General features: G+C 40.9%; 1 protein-coding gene across 1 annotated transcript in view; it reads left to right on the forward strand.

Annotated features, from left to right (window-relative positions):
- plxnb2b (plexin b2b) overlaps positions 1–14,500 on the forward strand; it is a 112,324-nt gene extending 97,824 nt beyond the window's left edge. Inside the window, exons 25-37 of the mRNA XM_046395454.1 lie at positions 262–443; positions 2,844–2,910; positions 3,341–3,487; positions 4,629–4,785; positions 5,646–5,746; positions 7,996–8,080; positions 8,516–8,667; positions 8,957–9,117; positions 11,666–11,813; positions 11,984–12,048; positions 12,195–12,270; positions 13,792–13,866; positions 14,358–14,500. Coding sequence (XP_046251410.1) covers positions 262–443; positions 2,844–2,910; positions 3,341–3,487; positions 4,629–4,785; positions 5,646–5,746; positions 7,996–8,080; positions 8,516–8,667; positions 8,957–9,117; positions 11,666–11,813; positions 11,984–12,048; positions 12,195–12,270; positions 13,792–13,866; positions 14,358–14,462 — 1,521 coding nt within the window. The 3' untranslated portion in view covers positions 14,463–14,500. The remainder of the gene's footprint in view (positions 1–261; positions 444–2,843; positions 2,911–3,340; positions 3,488–4,628; positions 4,786–5,645; positions 5,747–7,995; positions 8,081–8,515; positions 8,668–8,956; positions 9,118–11,665; positions 11,814–11,983; positions 12,049–12,194; positions 12,271–13,791; positions 13,867–14,357) is intronic.
- The last annotated feature ends 5,309 nt before the right edge of the window (positions 14,501–19,809 follow it).

Here is a 19,809-nt window from a genome sequence, read left to right on the forward strand (position 1 = left end):
CCACAGAAACGGCCTGTGAGGTGTTAACTGCTAATGTGTGGGTGATTCCTCTTCCGCTAATTAGTATCTCCCCTAAGCCTCAATATTTTACAGCAGTGAATTGAATTTACCTTGATAATTATTGTTTTGACTAGCATTAGTCTTTTGATCCTTAAAAAGCATATTATGTAGGATTTGTTTGTGCATGTGCAGGCTTATCGGGATGGTTTATTTAGCTTGTTGTTCACCTGTTTCTTTGTTCGTGTGCTGCTGTGTTTGTAGTTTATCCGAACCCTAGAGCGCAGTCATGACTTCAACGCCAGGGCCAAGGTGTACTTTGCCTCCCTGCTGACAGTGGCTCTGCACGGGAAACTTGAATACTACACCGACATTATGAGAACGCTGCTGCTGGAGCTGATGGAGGAATACGTCCACAGCAAGAACCCTAAACTCATGCTGCGCAGGTGAGTGAGGAGAAACTCTGTGCCGCTGCTTAGTATATGCAATAGTGCAATTAGATATGTCAATCACTAGTTCCAAGCGTGATATCTAAGAAGACATTATGGCAACTGCATAATTTGGGTGCTTTTTAGTCACACTAGCAGAGTATTTCTGGGTCAGTGTTGGTTTGTTGTTGGGTCAGCTACTTTGGTCCGGACTGAAATATCTCAACAACTGTTAGATGGATTTCTGTGAAATTTTTTACAGACATTTACAATTCCCGTCGGATTAATGCTAGTGACTTTGGTGATCCTCTGACTTTTCATTTACCACTGCCAACCTGTCCACGTTTTCACTCATGCACTTAAATACATTAAGACATTAATGGTTCTAAGTGCATAAACACCAATGACTTCAGTGAGCCCTGACTTTTTCTCTGGCACCGCCATGAGTTTGAAATTTTTGGTTCTGAATAAAATTTCTCAAAAATATCTACATGTTTAAATGCACTGTAATGGAATTTTACACAGACATGACTTTGGTGATCCCTTAACTTTACAACTCATACTGAAAATTTACTGATACTGATTGTGTTTAGTGCTCATTAGCAAATATTGGCATAGCCACTGTGAGCATGTTAGCACACTGACTTCAGCACTGCTGTTGTTGACTTGTTTAGCAACATTTACCCTGCGATCGTTAAATGTCTGGTTTTCTCAGCCCTGTAATCAGACTCAGTCCATGTCTAAACCCTGACAGCACTATTATTAACATTTAGGAGGACTGGGATTCTCGTCAAGTTGCAGTGGACTGTTTCATTCTGTTGCCATGTGTTCTGCTGAGTTTTGTGCTCGCTATTGTAGTCCACTATCGAGAGCCAGACTGCTGCTTGATCTATGCCAGTCCTCTTCCTTCTGTTTCTCCTTCTGTTTTTTTTTGCCTCCCTTGATTCCAAGCACAAAGTGCTGGATGATTCTTCTTGCACATTTTCCATTCATCATCTTCTTCATCCTCTTATCCTATAGCTGTTGACCAATGTGGCGTAGACTAAAAATCTGATTCAGAATGTTTTTGATAACGTAAGACAAAATATATTTTCTTTCCAAAAGTCATTTAGAGATATAATTCTGTGCTGGGATGATTTTTTGAGAATAAAAGAAAGGACATTCATTCTAATGTTGGACCTGTTGTTTTATTGTAGAAAGTTCCTGCTCAAACAACAGCTGAACTGTAAATCTTCTGCACTCCTGCAGCCAACATCTAATCTGACCCACATTCTATTTTAATTATTCTCTTCTTCACCAAGAGGGAGATCAGTTTTTAGGTTACAGCAATTATTGAAAAAGTAATGGCTTGATTGGCTTGAAATTATAACTCATATTGTCTCTTTATTATTCTCATTCTCATCTCATTATTGTTAAATGAACTGATATTTTTAGGAACTTGCCAAAATCTGTGGGTGTTTTATTTTATATTGTTTAATATTAATTGCCTAATGGTTTACCCTTGGCAACATCCTATCCCTCCTGTATTAGGGTCTGTAAACATTCTGCAGACTAATTGGAAGTAAACAGCCGATTTAAAAGAATCTCCAATTTTAGCGGCCTTTGTTCTTTATCTTCTCCTTCACCATAATGATCATGTCAAGGTCAAATAATCAATTGATGACTGCCTGGGGTCCCTCAGTAGGACCCACTTGTTTGACAGTACAGTCCCTCATTCCAGCTAGGAGGGGGGTTGTGTGATCTGAACTGTCTGCTGTGCCTCGGCACGCTGTGACTGGCTGTTATGCAAGTACACATCTTAATTATCCCCCAATGGAGAGGCTCATTATGCTGATTAGGCCATTGTGCCAACATAGCCCCCCCCACCATATACAAGATATCTAATTAGGCATGCTAGCAGCTAACAACGGGTGCCACCAGTGGATATCTGACATCGGGAAGAGCGATCTATCAAGTGACCACTGACATGAGCTTTGAATTAAAGTATTCTGACGCTGTCAAGCTGTGCAGAAGTTTCCCTGGTTGACATTTTGTAGATGCATTGTTTTAAGACAGTAGTGCTTCACATTTTTCAGAAGGACACTATGAAAAAGGTATATAGCAAGTGTTACTTGTCTTTCAACTTTATTCAACTTATTTCTCCCAAGAGGAAATATATCTTCCCCTTGGAGATAAATAAAGGAACTCTAATTCTGAAACACCGTGCACAGACATAAACATCAGCGACCTCCTGGCCGAGTAGAAATGTTAATTTAATTTTAAAATGTTAAATTTGAATAAAATTTAAATAAATTAAATTTTATTTAAAAATGTAGTATTTTAAGTGTTATGTCTGTCCCACTAACAGACATAACATACAGCATTAGTACTTTATGTTATTTTTGCAGTGATATTAAAAAACCGAATGTGTTTTTCCAGGTCAGAGACAGTGGTGGAAAGGATGCTGTGTAACTGGATGTCTATCTGCCTTTACCAGTTTTTGAAGGTAACATTTTGGGTCATTTAAAATGTATTAAATTTAATATGCGATCATTTTCATTAGGTCAAATCAAAGGTAGGCTTAGTGCATCTTTCTTTTTTTCAAATTGGCTAATTCATTAAATAGTAATTTGTCTTTTATACTTTATCTGCTAAATTGCTAATACAGAAAATGTGTATAATGACATGCATGCATTAAACTATGGACTCATCTCGTCTTGTCTCATCTTCTTCGGCTTATCCCGGTCCGTCCGGGTCGCGGGGGGCTATGGACTCATGGATTCCTAGATTTCTTTCATTAGTGCTCAGTATTGATATGTGCCTTCATCTGTCTTCTAAACTGCTAACAACACAACAATTAGCTTTTCAACAACATCTCAGACAACTCCTAAATGGCTTTGTGTGCCTCTGTGTGTGTGTGTGTGCGTCTGTATTAGGACTCTGCAGGCGAACCCTTGTACAAACTGTTCCGAGCCATCAAGCACCAGATCGAGAAAGGGCCTGTGGACGCCAGAGTGAAGAAAGCCAAGTACACCCTCAATGACACAGGCTTGTTGGGCGACGATGTAGAGTACTCCGTCCTGGTGAGATGGGCGCATAGACACACACACACACACACACACACAAACAAACAACGTACCCACACACAAACACTCAGACATGCAAACTCAGAAATTCAGTGTCTGAAAAACTGCACACACACTGCTTTGAGATTGCATGGTGTTTTGTGCCTGCTGAGCAACACAAACGCAAACACACACACACACACACACACACACACACACACACACACACACACACAGTGCAGTTGCCATGGTAGCCTCCAAAAAACCCCACTGGCGACTGCCCGCTTTTGTGTGACATCCATTTTCAGTGTCAATGTTCTCGGCTCAGAAAGGACACAGGCGACACATTCCAATATAGCAGCGCAAATGCACGGCTTCGCTGAAAGTACTACAAGTCGGTACAAGTATAGAGTACAAGCTGCCTCCACAAACCCACCTCAGCCCTCCAACCTGCACCTGCTCTGTATCCATTTGGGCAGCTTTTTGTTAGTCGTGAAAAGCCTGTGCTTCTCGCTTTGGTATCGTGTTTCAATAATGGAAGCTAATGTGAACACAGCTGTTTTCGGTTAACGTCAGCACAAATAAAAAGACCCACGGGTAATGGCGTTGTCGAGGACAATTATCAAATTAGCCTGAATTACACGTCTCCCGCCATGATGGATCGCCTACTGTGATTGAATTACAGAGGGAGAAAAAAAAACTCAATGAGTTAGATCTCACAGGCAGACGCGGTGTTTCCTGTTGGCTTTCATTCACAGCGTGCTTGTCCCATTCACCTGAAATGCAGACCGGCCTTGTGAGGGTTGCTGTTGTGGTTCGCCCCGCTTGAATCTGATTGGTCAGTTTGCTATTCCTGACAGAGTGTGGGAGTCGAGGTGGGTCAGGGTTTGCTCTCACTGAGCCTTGGTCATTAGCTGGCCAAGGTGGCAGGACTTGTCTCAGGTGTCAACGCAGAGCACGTGTGTGCTTTCAGACAGCCCGGTTACCATGACAACAGCATCCCGACAGAATGTGCAGATGGGTGGCTGGCTGGTGGGTGGCTGGCTGGGTGCTCTGGCCATGGTTGAACATTTCTGCATATTTCTCATTTGTGTGCGTAGGTGCACACATGCTATCACCACGTGGGCTAAATGTGCTGTTTTCTGTGTGTGCTCGTCAGACCCTGCAAGTGCTGGTGCAGAACGAGGGTCCAGATGTGACGTACGTCAAGGTGTTGAACTGTGACACCATCTCACAGGTGAAGGAGAAGATCATAGAGCAGGTGTACAGGAACCTGCCGTACTCCCAGCGGCCCAAGGTCGACAGCGTCACGCTGGGTGAGTGAATGAGGGCCACCTGAAAGGGAGCACAAAACATCTAATAATGATGAATAATGTAAAGGTCACAGGGAGCAGAGAGGATGTCAAAATGGGGAAATTATTTCTGTTCTGACTGAAATGCATTTTTAATTAAATCGGAATACATTTATCCTAAATAAGCAAATGATAATTTATTTTGTTTTAATGTGATTCAATAGATTATTTGGAAATCGGTCTCTCTCTGCCTCTGTCTCTGTTTGTGGAAAAAAAAGCTTATTCAGTGTCAGCAGCATAAAGAAAGCCTTCTTCCCTGAACAAAGTTTTACTTGCTACTGTAGTCGGAAACCTTGGGGACTAACTTGAAAAGCTAAATCTCTGTAGACATTTTCCAACATCAAAGCCACTTTTTGTTCCCACACATGCAGTAGATCTCATTCCTTTATACATTTTAGATAAGCAGCAATCCATCCTCTTTCATGGTGAATCAGAAAGATAACTCTCTGATTATTTGGTGGTGCTTGCAAATAATTTATATGATGCAGATGGTGTTGAGCTCAGGTCTGCAGTGGTTTGATGGTTGTACATTAAAATGTTGGGTGACAATTCTCACTTTAGAATTAGTTGTCAATTATTCAGAAAATACTGATCTGTCACATTTTCTCTCCAAATTAAGTGTGTCACTAAATCTTAGGATAGAGATCTGAGCGGACAGCAGGATGGGTAGCTCAGTTTATTTAAGACCACATTATTATGCAACAGGCTAATAGAAATAAATGCAGTCGATATTGGAAAAAACAACCTCAAAAACATAAAATGCTGAGTGTATGGTGACACTGCAATCCACCTTGACTGACTTCCTGTTCCGGCCTTCAACACAGAGTGGCGCCCAGGCTCAACAGGGCAGATTTTGTCAGATTTGGACTTGACTTCCCAGAAAGAGGGCAGGTGGAAACGCATCAACACTCTGGCACACTACAACGTGAGTACTGACAAAACAAATGAACCTGTACGTGTATGAAAGTGTTAAAAGGAAGACTGCAAATAACATTGGATGTGAGGAGGCAGAGGGGAAGTAAATAGCTGTATGTGGGCGTGTTGACGTGAATGGGGTTGCCTCTTTTCACACCATTCCAGTCACAGTCATTTGTATGCAGTCTATGAATGCTGTACATTTACAGATCAGCAGACACCAAGGCTGATACTTTTGTGATCTTATTACCACAAAACTGTTAAATGCTTCACTTGTGTCACACACCACAAATCAAGTCAGTGTGCAGACATATGTAAATGTGTGTGTATATATTTGAATTGCATAGTGTTAACAACATGCCAACATTGATTAAAAGAGTCTATGCTGTTAATTTGCATTTTGGGAAAAATGAAAAGAAAGCCAAAGTCAAATCATTCCTTAACTTCAAAAATACATTTATAGAATTCCTAATAATACGACATACCCATATACATGGTGATACTAAATAGTCTATATGGACAAAAGTATCCAGACAAACCTCTTTATGAGGCTGTTTTTCAGGGTCCGGTTCCAGTGAAGAGAAATCTTAACGCTTCAGCAAACCAACACAGTTTGGACAATGCTATGCTTCCAGCTTTGTGGCAACAGTTTGGGGAAGGCCCTTTTCTATCGCAGCATGACTGTGTCCCAGTGCACAAAGCAAAGCTCCATAAAGACATGGTTGGATGAGTTTGGTGTGGAAGAAGCCCACTCAGAGTCCTGACCTCAACCCCATCCAACATCTTTGGGATGAACTGGAACGGAGACTGTGGCCTTTTCCTCCATCAGTGCCTGACCTCACAAATGCTCTACTGCATGAAAATTCCCACAGAAACACTCCAAAATCTAGTGGAAAGCCTTTCTAGAAGAGTGAAAGCTGTTATAGCTGCCAAGCTTTCTATGTATTTAGAATGTGGTGTTATTAAAATCCTTGTTGCTGTAATGGTCAAGTGACCCAACACTTTTGTCTATATAGTGTATATCTTGTTGGGAGGCATCATTGCCAGAGCTAGAACCTGAAATCAGTGCAACTGAAATTAGACCAAAAAAGTTTAGAAATTAAAACCTTTTTTTATTATTTTAATTGATTTTATTTTTTTTTAATTGAATGTGTGGCTGAAAATCCTATCTCGAGGTGACAAAAGTTTGCAAGGCAATCTAGAAATATTTATGAACTAAATAAAGGTCAGCGTGTGATGTATAAGTTGGTGTATAACACAACATGTATAACAGAGACAGTACTGAAGTTGGTGAAGTGGTCCTTTAAGGCTTTTGACAAGTCTGTATGCGCCTCTTTATAGGCCCATAAAAAACATTGTATTAAAAGGTATAAAACACCGCTGCACTCTACCTGCCCAGCATCAAACAGCAGCCAGTCACAGTTAGTGCATCCCAGGTGAACGTAGTGGGGAATTTAGCAGTTGAAGAGTCCGATATTTGTCTCCAGGAGTCAGTGTGGATCAAACACAGAGCTGAAACTAAAGTTATTCTTGGACACAACCTGTTACCAGTGCCCTAATTAATTTAAAAAATCAGTAAGTGTGGGTTGATTTAGCGCTCTTGTATCTTGAGTGAACGTGGGTAAGATGGAAAATTTGTACAAAAGTAAAGCTTTTGTGTCCATAAATTAAGCACCCAAGAGAACACTGTATAGCCATTTTCCTGCACTGTTTGCCTTCATCAGTTTAGCAGTATGTCAATAATTTTTATTTTCTCATCACCAGGCAATACAGGTGCCTGGTCTTACTTTGCTCTTGTCTTCTCAGCTTTCAGTGGTGACAGAAAGCCACTAAATCTTCTTGGCACACTATTGATCCTCGGAAAATAAAGGTCACTCACAAATATTCCCTACTTGTCCTGCTTTTTGGCCACTTAAATCCCCTTCTTTCATAGGTAGTCCTTTCATCCTAACCGTCGATGTCTTGCACTAGTTCTTAGAGGACGGCCATGCTGCTCAGATTCACTGGCCGTGACAAAGAAGTGCTAATCACGGTATTTGTGGGGTCAATAAAGGGTTTACACCAAAGAAAATGGCCTGTAAATACCCCTATAAAGACCCACTGTTGCTCCGCACTCAGTCACATTGATTGTGAATTAGTTCTGAGGCAATAAAAAGAGCCTGCTGACCTCGGTCACTAAAGTCAAGGTGTGTGAAGCAAGCGTGCATTGTCGCTTGTATGTGTTTTCTGTCTAACAGAGGATTCTTATGTGCGTTCCAGGTACGAGATAACGCCACATTAGTCTTGTCCAGGGTATCTCACACTCAGCAGAACTACGACCAGAACCAAGAAAACCACGAAGAGCGTACGTGTCTCTAAATGCACACATGCTGTACACATGTGCACACACTTGCTCGACCCAAACAAGCATACATCAGGTTGTATACTTGAGAATATAAAGCGTTTGTTTCTTTACTCGGGGGCTTTTGTCAACATCCCCACTCTAATTTAACATGCTAATACATGCTGTTTTATGTATTATAGCACACTTGAAGATTATGCTGAAATAATATGCACTTTTATCTTCTGCCTTTTTATGTGCATTTCAGAATAGTTGATTGTTTAGCATTCCTACTTGAATATTTTCTCTGCATTCAAATTCAGTTGACACGCTCTCTTTTTTGGTTTTTGGGGGTTTTTTTTATCAGCTGAATATGTTCTGCGAGAATGTGCGTGAATAAATGAGGAGCAGAATTATGAGAAGAATGTATAAAATGTTGTTTTTTTCCCCACCCAACAGGGAATGCTCTGTTGGAAGATGACAAGGTGTTTCACTTGGTGAGGCCGGCAGATGAACTGGATGAGATCAAATCTAAACGAGGAAGCATAAAGGACAAGTCGATGACCAAAGCCATTACAGAGATCTATCTGACACGACTCCTTTCTGTCAAGGTACAACGACAGGATCTTTCACTCCATCACACATCGTATTTATCCGTCTTTTACTGACTCTGCCAAATAGCATTTTTTTTTTGGTTTGTCCTGGAGGGGTTCTTAATTGAAAAGCCAACTTTAAAGCTTCAGAGTTTGAACAGTGCAGGAAATTCTAAACTACTCTCAGCCTGAAAGCCTGAACATCTACACTTGCATCATGTACAAACAGCTTTGTCTCGGAGCTCTGATATCTCTGGCTCTGCTCTCCATCTCTGCCCTGTCTCACATTATTTGTGGCCCCTTTCAGGGAACACTGCAGCAGTTTGTGGATGACTTCTTCCGCAGTGTGCTGTGCTCTGGGGCAGTGGTGCCACCAGCTGTCAAATATTTCTTTGACTTCCTGGATGAGCAAGCGCTAAAACACAACAACGTGGATGAGGAGACCATCCACATCTGGAAGACTAATAGGTAAAAGCAGTACACACCTGCATGTACTGTAAGTTTCATTCGTATTTCATGTGATCAGTGGCCGAAGAAGTGATCTGAGGTGTTGTGAGATAATTGGTTGGATGCAAAAAAAGAAATTTACAGTAATTTGTTTAGTCTTCATTGGTAAAATATTTGTAGTGTTAAACAATGGCTATAACAAAAAAATGGTGTGGAGAATTTCTTTCACAATTTTCCATTTTTAGCTCCATTTTAGTGTCACCATTTTGACTCTTGTATGATTTTTTTTTTCTCAAAGTCAACTTTATTGTCAGTTCTGCCACATGTGCAGCACATACAGAGGATTGAAATGACATAACTCTGCAGTAGTAGGACATTAAGTAAAAAAAAAATAATAAACATATAGGATATAAAAAAACTAAGGGCATGCAAAATAAACCAAGTAAGATAAGTCAATAAATATAAATATAAAACTTAAGGCACATGACAGGTTAATAATAATGTCAGTTTGTGAGTCAGTTTTTCATCAAGATGACTTCTTCAGCAATGATTAGTCATCAGTCCATCTTCTGTGTGTGTGTGTGTGTGTGTGCGTGGCTTTGCCCAATTCCTCGTAAAAGCTTTTTGTCCCTTGCTATGAACAGTAGCTTAACCAAATATGTCACTTCTCATTACACTTTCCTCAGAGATGAAATGCCATACAACTCACAGAGATCTTATATCACAGTACTTGTAACAAATTACGTATCCTTTCCCCAAACCCAATTACTTTCTGTGATCTACATCAAATGGGCCAAGTCTGTGTAAGTGCTCACTTTTCTCCTTTAGTGTAAGAATTACCTTCATGTCTGTGAATTGGTGGGTGTATGGCGTGTCACCCACACACTTTGTCATTGTCAGGAATCTTAATTTGGAGCTGGTCTTACCACTTTTCTTTTGAAATAATGGATAATTTAACCTTTTTGGGCTTCCTAACAGTTATTTAAATGAAACCAACTGAGAAGTTTAGGAAGGAAATGTTTCTCTGGTGGAGCTGCTAAGGACTCAGATACATGTGCTCAAGCCCAAAAGTGGGACTAACTGATTTAATCTTTGAGAATGTCTTTTCTGTCTCTTTTTGAAAGCTTATCCAATCCCTTGTGATGGAAAAACCTTAATCTGAAAAGTAACTAGGAACTATATCTGTCAAATATATGTAGTGGAGTAAAATGTACTGATCCACTGAAATGTAGTGCAGTTGAAGGACAAAGTAACATAAAATAGAAATAGTCAAGATCAGATTTTCAAATTGCTCCTAAGTGGAATACTTGGGTAAATATACTGACACACACTGACTGTCTGAGTCTACCGCAAATCCTGCTGCTTAGGATACAGTAACTCTCCAAGAAATAAAACTTACTTATCCAAGAAAGAGCTGAATGCAAATGCACAATTTCAGCTCACTTAGTTTGCATTCGCAATCCCCCTGCTCCCATGTGACATTTAAGTGCATAAATTAGTGTCACGTCGGCTAAGGCTCAGGCATACAAGACGATGTGTTGCATGTAGATGCCAGTGATTGACGTAAGGCTGGCGAGAGAGCACCCACACAAGGACAAGAGATGAGCGATTTAATTACTTACTACACTCCACACCACGTTCTGCATCCACCCGTTCTGTTTATCAAATCAACTGAGGGCCATGTATTAAATATGAATGTGTGTATGAGGCACAACAACAAACAAATATGGTAATTACGTCCCAAGCTAATTTAATACTGTGATTATAGCAACATTGCTATTTTTATGCTTCTATTGTATTCTCGCTGCAGCCTTCCCCGGAGATATTGCCAAACCGGTATGAATTTTACACAGTGTGCATTTCGTGTCTCACATGGCGGAGCATTTGCACCGATCAGGGAGGAGAAGGTGGTTTTTTGGGTTGGTTTTTTTTTTTTGGAAAACCCTGTATTCTTCTTTTGAATTCGCAAGCTGACACGAGGTTGGAAAGAAGTGTTTGGAGAGTGCATTTTCCTCCTCAGAAGGGAAATTAGCGCGAGTACTCGAGCATTGCAGTATATAATCGGTGCTTTAGGTTGTTCGGCTGCACGGGAACTCGAAAGGTCAAAAGTTTTGCTGTTACTCAAGCATTTCTAATCACTATTGGTTAGAGTAGACAAGCATCATTGACTGTTGCTCGGCATCTTTTGTTATGGAGAAACAGGTTATTTTTTTCTCTTTTTAGTGTCATTTTCTTTGAGCAGGAATGATTTTCAGAGAGGTCAGTATCATATGAAACAGTAATATGAAGTGACAGTCTCAGGTACTGCTCTGAATAAATTGACATCTGCAACAAAAGCTTCTCCCCGTCTCTGTTATTATTGTGTACTGCACTCAAATAACCCCTCAGGCAAGTGCTCTCACACATGAAATGACCCTTGGACGAATGAATTCGACAATGAATTCATAGATGTGATATGATTGTTGAGGACCCCCCCCCCCCCCCGCCTCCGTCAACCCAATTCAAAAGCAGTACTAATAATACCAACTGTGAATGACTGACCACTCTCTTGCCTTTTCCCCCCGTGCAGCCTTCCTCTGCGGTTTTGGGTGAACATCCTCAAGAATCCCCACTTCATCTTCGATGTCCACGTGTCTGAAGTGGTGGACGCGTCGCTCTCTGTCATCGCCCAGACCTTCATGGACGCCTGCACCAAGAGCGAGCACAAACTCAGCCGGGTGAGTGGAAACAAGAGGAGGAGGAGGTATGAAAGAACAAGAGAGAAGATGAAGATTAGAACAACGTGGATTACATGAGAATTAAAAGACGAGTGAGAAGAGGAATGTCAAAGGTCGATCAGTCTGAAGTGCCATAGTTTTCATTGTTATGTCCACTTTTTCGTCTCTAGGACTCGCCAAGTAACAAACTACTCTATGCAAAGGAGATCTCCACCTATAAGAAGATGGTGGATGAGTAAGTCCAGCAGTATCCAGTATTCCTTTGATCTTAGTTTAACATAATTCATGTTAAAGATTTGTTAATAACAAGTACGTAATACAGTGATTACCGCCTCTTGTCTCACGCGTGTGTGTGTGTTTGTGTGCTGTGCGTGTCTGCAGTTACTACAAGGGCATCAGACAGATGGTCCCCGTCAGTGACCAGGACATGAACACTCATCTGGCAGAAGTGTCAAGGGTGAGAAACACAGCTGTCATTTTTCTTTCTTCTCTGCTATTAAAGTTATGATCCTTAAAAATTTCACTCTTTGTGGCTTTTTTTTAAAATTATTTTTTGCAACACCAGCGGTTACCGTGGTAACAGCAAGCAAGGTTTGAAACAAGCAAAGAGTCTCTGAGCAGCTGCTTCTTTAGAAATACAACAGAAAAGCAACTAGATTGTGTGCTTACAGTGAATAAAGGAGTCTGTCAGCAATCTGCCTTTTCTTATCAACACGAGTACCTGAAGCGGCAGGGCACACAAACAGGGTTTGGTTACCGCATTTGGAGATGCAGGTGTTCAGCCTGTTGCCTGCAAACCTTCATTTAACAGTTTATTGCATGTATTTCTGTGCATTTTCAATGTGTGCATTAAAGAGTGATAGATATTTGGCGAAAAAATTGAAATACACAAAAAGTGTTTTCGGTTGAGGTGGAAATGCCGGCCTGTCGATTAAAGCTAAATATGACAAAGTGCAGTGCAAGCAGCCTTGGTAAAGACGTACATGAAGCATGTGACTTGAATGTCCACTGAAGCCTCTCCTGCACTGAAGAGGCAAAAAACATAGCAGGAGACAAAGCATCGGTTCTGCGCGGAGCTCTTTTAATTATGTGTTTTTGCCCACATTTCTTCCACAGTGGTTTAATGGCACTCGACTGGAGAATTAACTCCACCAATTGTTTGTCTCAGCGAACCAACTCCTAATAATTCAGTAGGAATTACCAGTAGTGGATGAAAAAGCATGTTCATTTGCAATTTCTTTGACTGATTCTCTGGATTTTCAGTTAAAATTTGTGCTTAATTTGGATGAAAACTTGACTGCTGTGGTCGGTCAGAAGAGAAGACGAAGAAGAGAGGAAGAATCTAATTTATTGGCAGTATATTTTTTTACATACAGTACACTGAATTTTTCCTCTCCGTTTTAACCCATCCATGGTTGAACACACATGCTACACCCAGCAAATTACATGCAATGAACACACACACACGCAAGAGCAGTGGGCTGCCTTGGCAGGCACTCGCGGTGCAGTTAGTGGATTAGGTACCTTGCTCAAGGGCACGTCAGCCATTAATAATGGAGGAGATTTATCTAGTTGCTTTTGTTTAATTTGTACTAGCTGGAGTTGGAGATTCTGAGTATCCGGGGCTTCAGTTTGCGTGAGCACCGACTTAATAAAGCTTTTATTACTGATGTAGGAAAGTGGATCACTGGATCACATAGTGTATGTCTTTCTTGTGAATCCTTCATGCACACGGAGGTGATTTAATGCATTTGATGGCTATCGCTGAACAGAAACGCTGACTATAAATGATGTCCAGGACAGGATTTTATTTTCAATGATGGTTAATAATAATTGCATGCCTATTTGCCTTTTCAAACTGAGTTAGTTTTTGACCTGGAAACAAGAAGTACTGCAGATCACTCATTCAACTCTCTGCACTTTTATGCTTTAGTTACATTTTCTCTTTAACCTTTAAATTGTTCTTTATGTTCCCCAGTCTCACACGGACAAACTGAACACACAAGTGGCTCTCCATCAGCTTTACCAGTACGCCAGCAAATACTATGATGGGGTAAGAGGCCCTTCTTTTTCCTATCGCACCCAAAGGAGACTATTCCACTGAATGCACTACTGCCCACTATATTATTGCTTTTTTTCTCTGTTCACTCTTGATATGCCAGAAGAGTGATTGTATGAAATTTTAATTGAAAGCATTTCTGTGAGATGTGAATTGGAAAATTGCTCTGGGAATTGATTTTTAAGCGTCCATTGTGCATTGCCACTTGAGGTCACGAAAAGGGGATAAACAAAACCTAATGAACAAGTTGGATAAACAAATGGGGCTGTCTGTCTCCCCTAAGTGGGGCTCACAAACAATAACAGCTTTTATGACGTGACTGTTGATGTCAAATAACACCATCCTCTCCTCCCATTCTCCGCCCTTTTTCTTCCTCTTTGTCCTGTGCCCATTCTCCGTCCGCCTCCCCTGTCCTTGTGTCTTCGCTTTTCCGACTTTCCTTCTTTGCCCTCTGCTGTCCTTCTTGCCTTCCACCCTTCTTTCAGATCATCACATCCCTCGACGAGGACCCAGCAGCCCAGAGTAAACAGCTGACCCTGCGGCTCCAGCAGATAGCAGCCGCCTTGGAAAACAAAGTGACTGATCTCTAACCCACTGAGTGGAGGAGTGTGGAGTGTGGAGTGTGGGGTGTGGGGTGTGGGTGGGTGTATGGAGGGATGGGAATGATAGGATACTGCCAGTGACTGCGGGGGCTTATTTCTTCTTTTAGAGAATAAAACATGGAAATTGGGAAAGGTGAGATGGGACTCGTGTGGGTATTGTATATTGTACAACTTAGCCCTGGGACAAATTTCTGTGCTGTGGAGTAACAGGGACTAATGAAATGCAGATAGAGAGCAAAAAGGGGAAGAAAATGATGGGTTACGCTGTCATAGGTACGCCTTAAAGCTCACTTGCCAAACCCCGAAGGTCTGCAAGCTCACTCATGCTTCACTGAATATTGTTCCCACAATGCAGTGCGGTAGACCTCTCTCCGAGAATTAAGCCCCTCTGTGGAGCACTGGCACAGGAGATAATCAGATGTTCAATTTCTTTCTGTGTAGAAAAGGTTTTAAGAATTGTATTATATATTTTTTTTATCGTGCAGTCTTTATGCGGAAAGCTTTATAAGGAAAAAAAATTATCTTTTTAAATGGATCACCTTGTGGTGCGGATAGTGTTTTTATTAGCCTGTGTGTGCGTAGATTTCTGTGTGAAGTGCAACACGTGAACAAGAGCGTGCGTTGCTAAACATGAGTGTGTGTGTGTGTGTGTGTGGGAATGTGTGTGCACACACAGGATGCCTACTGTCAGGCGTGAGGGCGAAGGGACGCCTGCTTTCTGTCATTTTAATCCCCCCCTCATACCCAGTGACACACTGGAGCCTGTGCTCTGGCCGAGCTTTTTGACAGAGACCAAAGGGTCCTGAGAAGGACGCCGGTTAATCTAGCAATGTACAGGCTCACATGAATGACAGGTCACCAGTAGTTTCAGAAAATTTGAGTTAGATATCTTGCTGGATTGCCACTTGTGCTCGTGCAAGTCGATAATAGCACAGTCTGTCTCCCTTTATTGTACAGTGCCATGAGAACATTCCACTTCAACTAAAGCACAGAAGGACATTTCATAAGTTTTCAAAGACATTTCAGTTAATGAATGTGTCCAGATATTTCTTGTCAGCAAGAAGCAACGTTATTCTGCCATGTCACTCATTGTAGCCCTGCAATAATGCCAGAATACTACGAGCCACAGTCAGCAGTCACACTAGCTTATTAAATGTATTTACTTACAGTAGCAATTCAGCAATATGTTAGAAATTTCCGAACTGATTAATGTATTGCTAGTGTTCATGATTTGTAGTGCCATGTTGTTTTGTTTTTGTTTTTTTTTTTAGTATTAATGTTCCAAATAATCATCAAGCATTCTGCCTCTAAAGCTATGAAATAGCCTATTGCTGATGTTAATTATCTGCCAGAGATGCAGTTGGTACTTAAATGGTATGTTTTGAACAAATTACAGTGGCTTTAGCCTTTCTATGACGTTGGTGAGGTCGGGATCAATCATGTACATAATTGTTATAGTAACTGAAATATTGATATGTCAGTGTCAGAGCCGAGGTGTCGACACAGTAAGGAATGAGGGTTTGATATTTCTTGGGCCATTAACGCCACAACATTTCATCCCTAAATTACAGGTTTTGCTGTTGACGGATGATTTAATTGTGTGCTCCCTGCATCTGATCATGGAATCGTGTCATTGATAGAGCATAACGAGTTCCAGAGACCCCAGAATGTTAACGATTCCTGCCTTGGCTAGAGAGAGGTTTGCATAGACCTCAAGCCTGACCGCCTGCCTGCCGTCTCAGCATGGCACCCTGGCATCCCGACCAACAGCACTTGGCACTGCCCACACAGTGCAATGCAGAGTGGCACTCTGTATAATGGAATCAGCAGGGGAGGCTTTTGATCTTAATTGCATGCCGACTGCAGACTCCATCCTTGTCTCCGCTGTTGTTTACTGCTGACTGCTCTCTCACTGACAGAGTTGATGCAAGACGCTTCTTTCAGAGCCTTTCTTTAACCAAAAATGTGCCTTATTAAATAGGATGATACATATATATTGTTTCTAAATTATTCTATTGGTAAACTTAGGTGATTATGATGATAGTGCTATAGACAGAGCAATGTATTTGGACTTGTGATATTATGTGTGCCGTCTAAAATGCTAGATGCCCCACTGCAGCCATTCGCGTGCCAATAGGCTGAAGACATTTCAGTACGATTTTGTTTATGGTTGCAGTTTCGATGTGTGCATTTCCTTTGGGTGTCTGTGGCGTGTGCTTTGTAGAACTATGGTGGCTAAGGCGAAAGGCCAAAATGAATAAATGTACAACGGTGGCCGATGTGATTTGGGTTTCCCTTGAAAATGTCTGGCATTCTGAAATTAGTCTGAATTCAAAGGGTAATTCTTATGTAGATTGAATATAGCGCAAAATTGTTCCACTGGTGTTAATTTTTTTTATTTTATTTTACTTTATTGCCCTGTGTTTCTAAGCTATTCCACAGTGTGTACGATAAATGACTATCTATACTCGACAAACAATGTTTCTTACTGCTGTGCAGTTATTATTTTTATTTCTTGTTTCCTATACCATATAAATCTTTGTAAAACATGTTGAAATACTGTATTCTAATTGTATAATCCTATGCATTGAGTCCTGGGACAAAAAAACAACAAAAGAGAAAAAAAACCCCTCTGTTTGTGCAGTTGTCGAGACTTTTTTCCATTTTGAAACTTGTGAATGTGCTGTAATGATAAAAGAAATTGGGACACTCCATTTTCAGTACAGGACCATTAATGGAAGCCAACGTTTTCCTCCCCATCCAAGGCAGCTCAGAAGATTATCGATCTTGTACCTGATCTGGTTGTTCTGGATGAACTTAATTTTGCAAAGCTGTGTGTGGACGGAGCGGTCACCCACAGGTTTCATCATACACTCCTCCGTGAATAAACTCAGAGACATATAAGCTCTTCGTATCGGCTGTGTTTCTTTTACTTTTAGAATATTGATTTGGTTCAATTGAACACTCACCTCCCATGCATATTGCATGAGTTACAATCACCTTGGGCGATGGAGTAACACTTGCCACAGGTAGCCAATTTCTTGTTGAAGTGAGCTGAATCTTTTCCGTAGGTCTTTATATTCATACAGCCCATTACATTACCCTTACATTCGCTGAAGAGCTTACACACAGGCGGGAGTAATGGGTGGATTTATGAAAATTATCTCTTATTCAAACTAACCAATCACTTTACGGGCGCCAAGTGCTTGAACGTGACAGTTTTCTTCATGTATATTCATGCGCATTATGACCCCAAACAACTCTCTTGATGGCATCGCTCCTCATGATCGCTGATGGAGTTTTCTCCCCTCCAAATGCCACATCAGGTTCCTGCCACACTGCTCAGAATGCAGACTAGAAGCTAAGGTCTGGCTTCATGAAACGAGTTCATAATGTAAATAGCTGCACAGCATATCTGTCATCGGCGGTAAAGATTGAAAAATTGCTGTGAAAACATTAATTAAGTGCTGACAGCTAAGAATGAAATTGGAAAAAAGGAAGATGAAAGGCAAAATTGCCTCATCTTACTGCTTAACAAACCCCGACGCAGGGTTGCGTATATCAAAGACAGACCAGAGGTCTATGCAGGCCATCTTCTGACTGAGCACATCATTGATGCAGCTACAGATAAAGCAACTTCAAGGGGTACTGCCAAAGCAGGAGTGATTACATTTTGGTTATCACACGCACTGCATCTTGTACACTATCCTTGATCACTGGTGGAAAATCAAAGGCAATACTGTACCACATATTCTATCAAGACATGCTGCTTACACTATTTTGGAAGTCAAAATTATTTGCTGTGCACTGAACTTGTGATAAAGTTAAGGCTAAATCAAGATGCTCCTCAATGTCTCGAAATTAGTGATACAGCACACTAAAAATAATTATTTTAGGTCAGCCTCTTCACATGGTTTCTTATGAGAAATTGGGTTAAAAAATCTGCATGTTACTGGCTTCTGTCCTCCTGTCTGGGATGCTTCACTCAAAGCAAACAGCCTGTCCTTCAGCAGGAGAAGATTGTGTTTACCAGCAGGTTGTATTTCCACATGTTTCAAACCTTCTAATGAGATTTGGCTTTGATTTTGTTTGCCCCAGGGGAAAAGGAGGAGGAAGAGAACTTTGTGAAAATAAGAGTGATGGTATATTGTCATTTTAAACTGTTGTTATGATGAATAATTTGAAACCTAACAACAGCTGATGCTCTGAGTTGATAAGCTCAGAGATCACAAGAGACCAAATTAAAATATCTTGTCAGGGTAGCTTGCATTTTAACCGACTTATAACTACATGCTTTTAGAGTGGTTTAGATTTGAAGTTCTGTGAACTAGGCTGACCCAGACTATAGAAGTAGACAGTTAAATCAGCTGCAGTCTATCTCTCTTAACAGCTGAATTTAATGGGCTGGGAGGAGATTGAGGCGGCCGACTTGTCTGCAGAAAACTGTTCTCTGGGAGCTGCAGAGTTACAAGCCACAAATACATAGCGGCAAATATTAAAATGATGGAAAATCCTGTCTGTGTTTAGTGACTGTAGTGGTTTGGTTACAGCTGCACTGACTTGGAGTACAATAAAAACTGTGTCCACTATTTGTTTGCTGGCTGTTCAGATTTATTTAAATATGTAGAATCATTGAGATCAAGTTCTCACTTTCTTTTAGACACCTGTATACAAAAATAATCACTGTCAACATTTGACAAACACATAAATTTACCGCACACAGTTTACATACACAATATACACTGTTCTACATCAAAGAAAACCAAGCTCAAGCTCATTTTGAACATGCAGTACAGCATACTTGACCTAGCATAATGCATAACGCATAATGACCTCTGTGATGCACCAATCACACGAAGTGTATGGGTATTTGCATGCATGATTCATCATCATCATATAACCCCGAATTAGTGCAGTAACCCTAAAGGAAAATAGTGCCTGGAGAGTTCCTGATGCACCCACTCCAAAAGAAAATTTAATATATTGAAGAACAACAGGTTGTGTTGTGCTGATGAAGCACATTTTTTTAGTCTGCCTTAAAAATACCCAATTGCAAAGATAAATGAAAACAGTTCTGTAATTATGCATTTTTTCCGTACTGGCCTTGAACAGATCCCTTTCTAACGCAATTTCAGTGTAAATAGTGTTAAGAGCAGTAAGGAGCTGGTATTTACATTTTTTCAATATTACTTGAATGCAGCAAAGCGCGGTGGCAAATGACAACTTTGCTTTCACGTGATTGACTGTCAAGACCAACCAATCAGCGTGGCTTTTGCAACATCTTCAGCAAATCATCGGAGGCTTAATATTCTCTTGTCCAATCACACTCAAAGGG

This window comes from Scatophagus argus, chromosome 7 (genome assembly GCF_020382885.2).
Source record: "Scatophagus argus isolate fScaArg1 chromosome 7, fScaArg1.pri, whole genome shotgun sequence".
NCBI classification, from domain to species: domain Eukaryota; kingdom Metazoa; phylum Chordata; class Actinopteri; family Scatophagidae; genus Scatophagus; species Scatophagus argus.